At 40.7% G+C, this 1,611-nt stretch overlaps 1 protein-coding gene across 1 annotated transcript; it reads right to left on the bottom strand.

The window, feature by feature from the left end:
* Nucleotides 1-399: 399 nt before the first annotated feature.
* LOC140396655 (probable G-protein coupled receptor 139) lies at nt 400-1,383 on the bottom strand. Its single transcript, XM_072485449.1, has one exon. It carries the CDS (start codon nt 1,381-1,383, stop codon nt 400-402), a length of 984 nt encoding a protein of 327 aa, XP_072341550.1.
* Nucleotides 1,384-1,611: the final 228 nt, after the last annotated feature.

The raw sequence follows: 1,611 nt of genomic DNA, 5'->3' as shown, positions 1-1,611 counted from the left end.
AATCTATTCAAATACCCAAAGCCTTGTTACATGGCTAGTCCATGGTGATTGCTACTCTGCGTAATTCGGCCCATTTATAGAAAATGTCGCTGAAGTTAGTATAATCCATACAGTGTGGAAACAGGCGATTCTGCCATTGAGTCTGCACTGACCTTCCGAAAGATCGATCTACCTAGGTTCAGTCCCCGCCTTATCCCGGGAGCCCCGTACCTTAATCTACACATCCCGGAGCATAGAAGGGCAATTTAGCATGGACAATCCAGTTAACCTAACGTTTGAACCATATTTTCAACCATAAAATGAATCTTTTTTTCTGTTCCATCTATCCACTCAGTTTACTACAGCGCCATAATAAAAATAAAAGTGCAAATCTGCGACACATTTCCCATATGATGCTATTTACTGTCTTTCCCACAACCTCCCATTCAGCGTGAGTATGTATTGAAATCCAGTCTTCAGCTCGGCTCTGAACTTCCTCTGTGTCAGCCCATAAATACAGGTGTTTGTGCAGCAACTTAGCAGCTGCAGCATAAACCCAACCTGCTGAAATATATGTATATGGCTACTGGAATATTTGTCTCTGTAAAAGAAATTTATCACAGGATACATAACCGAATGCATAACGTATACCATCCACAACAGCACGAAATTGGCAGATATTGAGAAAAGCAAAATCATGGATTTTCTCCGATTCTGCAGCTCTGGATCTCGCACAGTTTCACTGGTGCCTCGGAGTGCCGTGCGGATTCTATTTGCTATGAAAATGTACCTGACGGTTACGGCATTGAACAACAGAATTAAAATGATTGGTAATAGTGGGGTTATGGTACTGTCGATCCACTCGAATGCTTTCCATAAGGGGGAAGTGAGGTAATCAGCTGTAGGTTTACAAAACCATGGCACATTGTCAATTGTGACTGCCGGTTCAAACATGTAGTAAAACGGGATGCTCCTCAGGCAGCTGGCCACAAATATGGTTGTGATTACCACTGCCGAAGTTTTCTTGCTGCAGTATTTTGAATGAATATTTTGGGAGCAAATTGCAATGCAACGATCAAAAGTGAATGCGACGGTGTACCAGACAGAACAATCTACAGCTACAAAATATGCAACAAAGGTCACTTTACATACTGGAGTTAAAAACAGGAAACTAATTGATAAATACATGGCATTAATCCGCTGAAATACGACATGGAATATAAGGACTGTGAGATCTGCCGCTGCCATTGACATGATGTATCGAATGAGGCATTCGGAGAGACCACACTTCCCTCGGCAGAAAATCACAATCGCCAGCGAGTTAACTGAAACAACGGAAAACGTAGTTACTTTCAAATCTTCGCCCTTTTTCGGAAGATAATGAACATTTAGTTCAGAAACCATTTGAATGTCAGCCCTCCGGTTCGGGAAAATATTTAAAATTAAATCGCATAACCGTTTAATAACAATTTCTGAAACGATTGACAATGAAGGGGCACAAAAAACTAAAAAGGAAATAATTTTGTTGGCCTTTGATAACACTGTGCTTAAACATTCTGCGATATTATCGCTGATTCTTGTGTGTAAAACTCAGAGACTTAACTCTATGCGTAATCAGTGTGAAACAAAATT

The sequence above is a fragment of the Scyliorhinus torazame genome, chromosome 19 (genome assembly GCF_047496885.1).
Source record: "Scyliorhinus torazame isolate Kashiwa2021f chromosome 19, sScyTor2.1, whole genome shotgun sequence".
NCBI classification, from domain to species: Eukaryota; Metazoa; Chordata; class Chondrichthyes; order Carcharhiniformes; family Scyliorhinidae; genus Scyliorhinus; species Scyliorhinus torazame.
Note: the sequence above shows the minus strand (reverse complement) of the source record. Positions and strands in the feature narration are given on the sequence as shown.

Bases quoted from the DNA above. Each gene is read 5' to 3' on its own strand.
- LOC140396655 (XM_072485449.1), bottom strand. From the start codon at position 1,383: ATGGTTTCTGAACTAAATGTTCATTATCTTCCGAAAAAGGGCGAAGAT.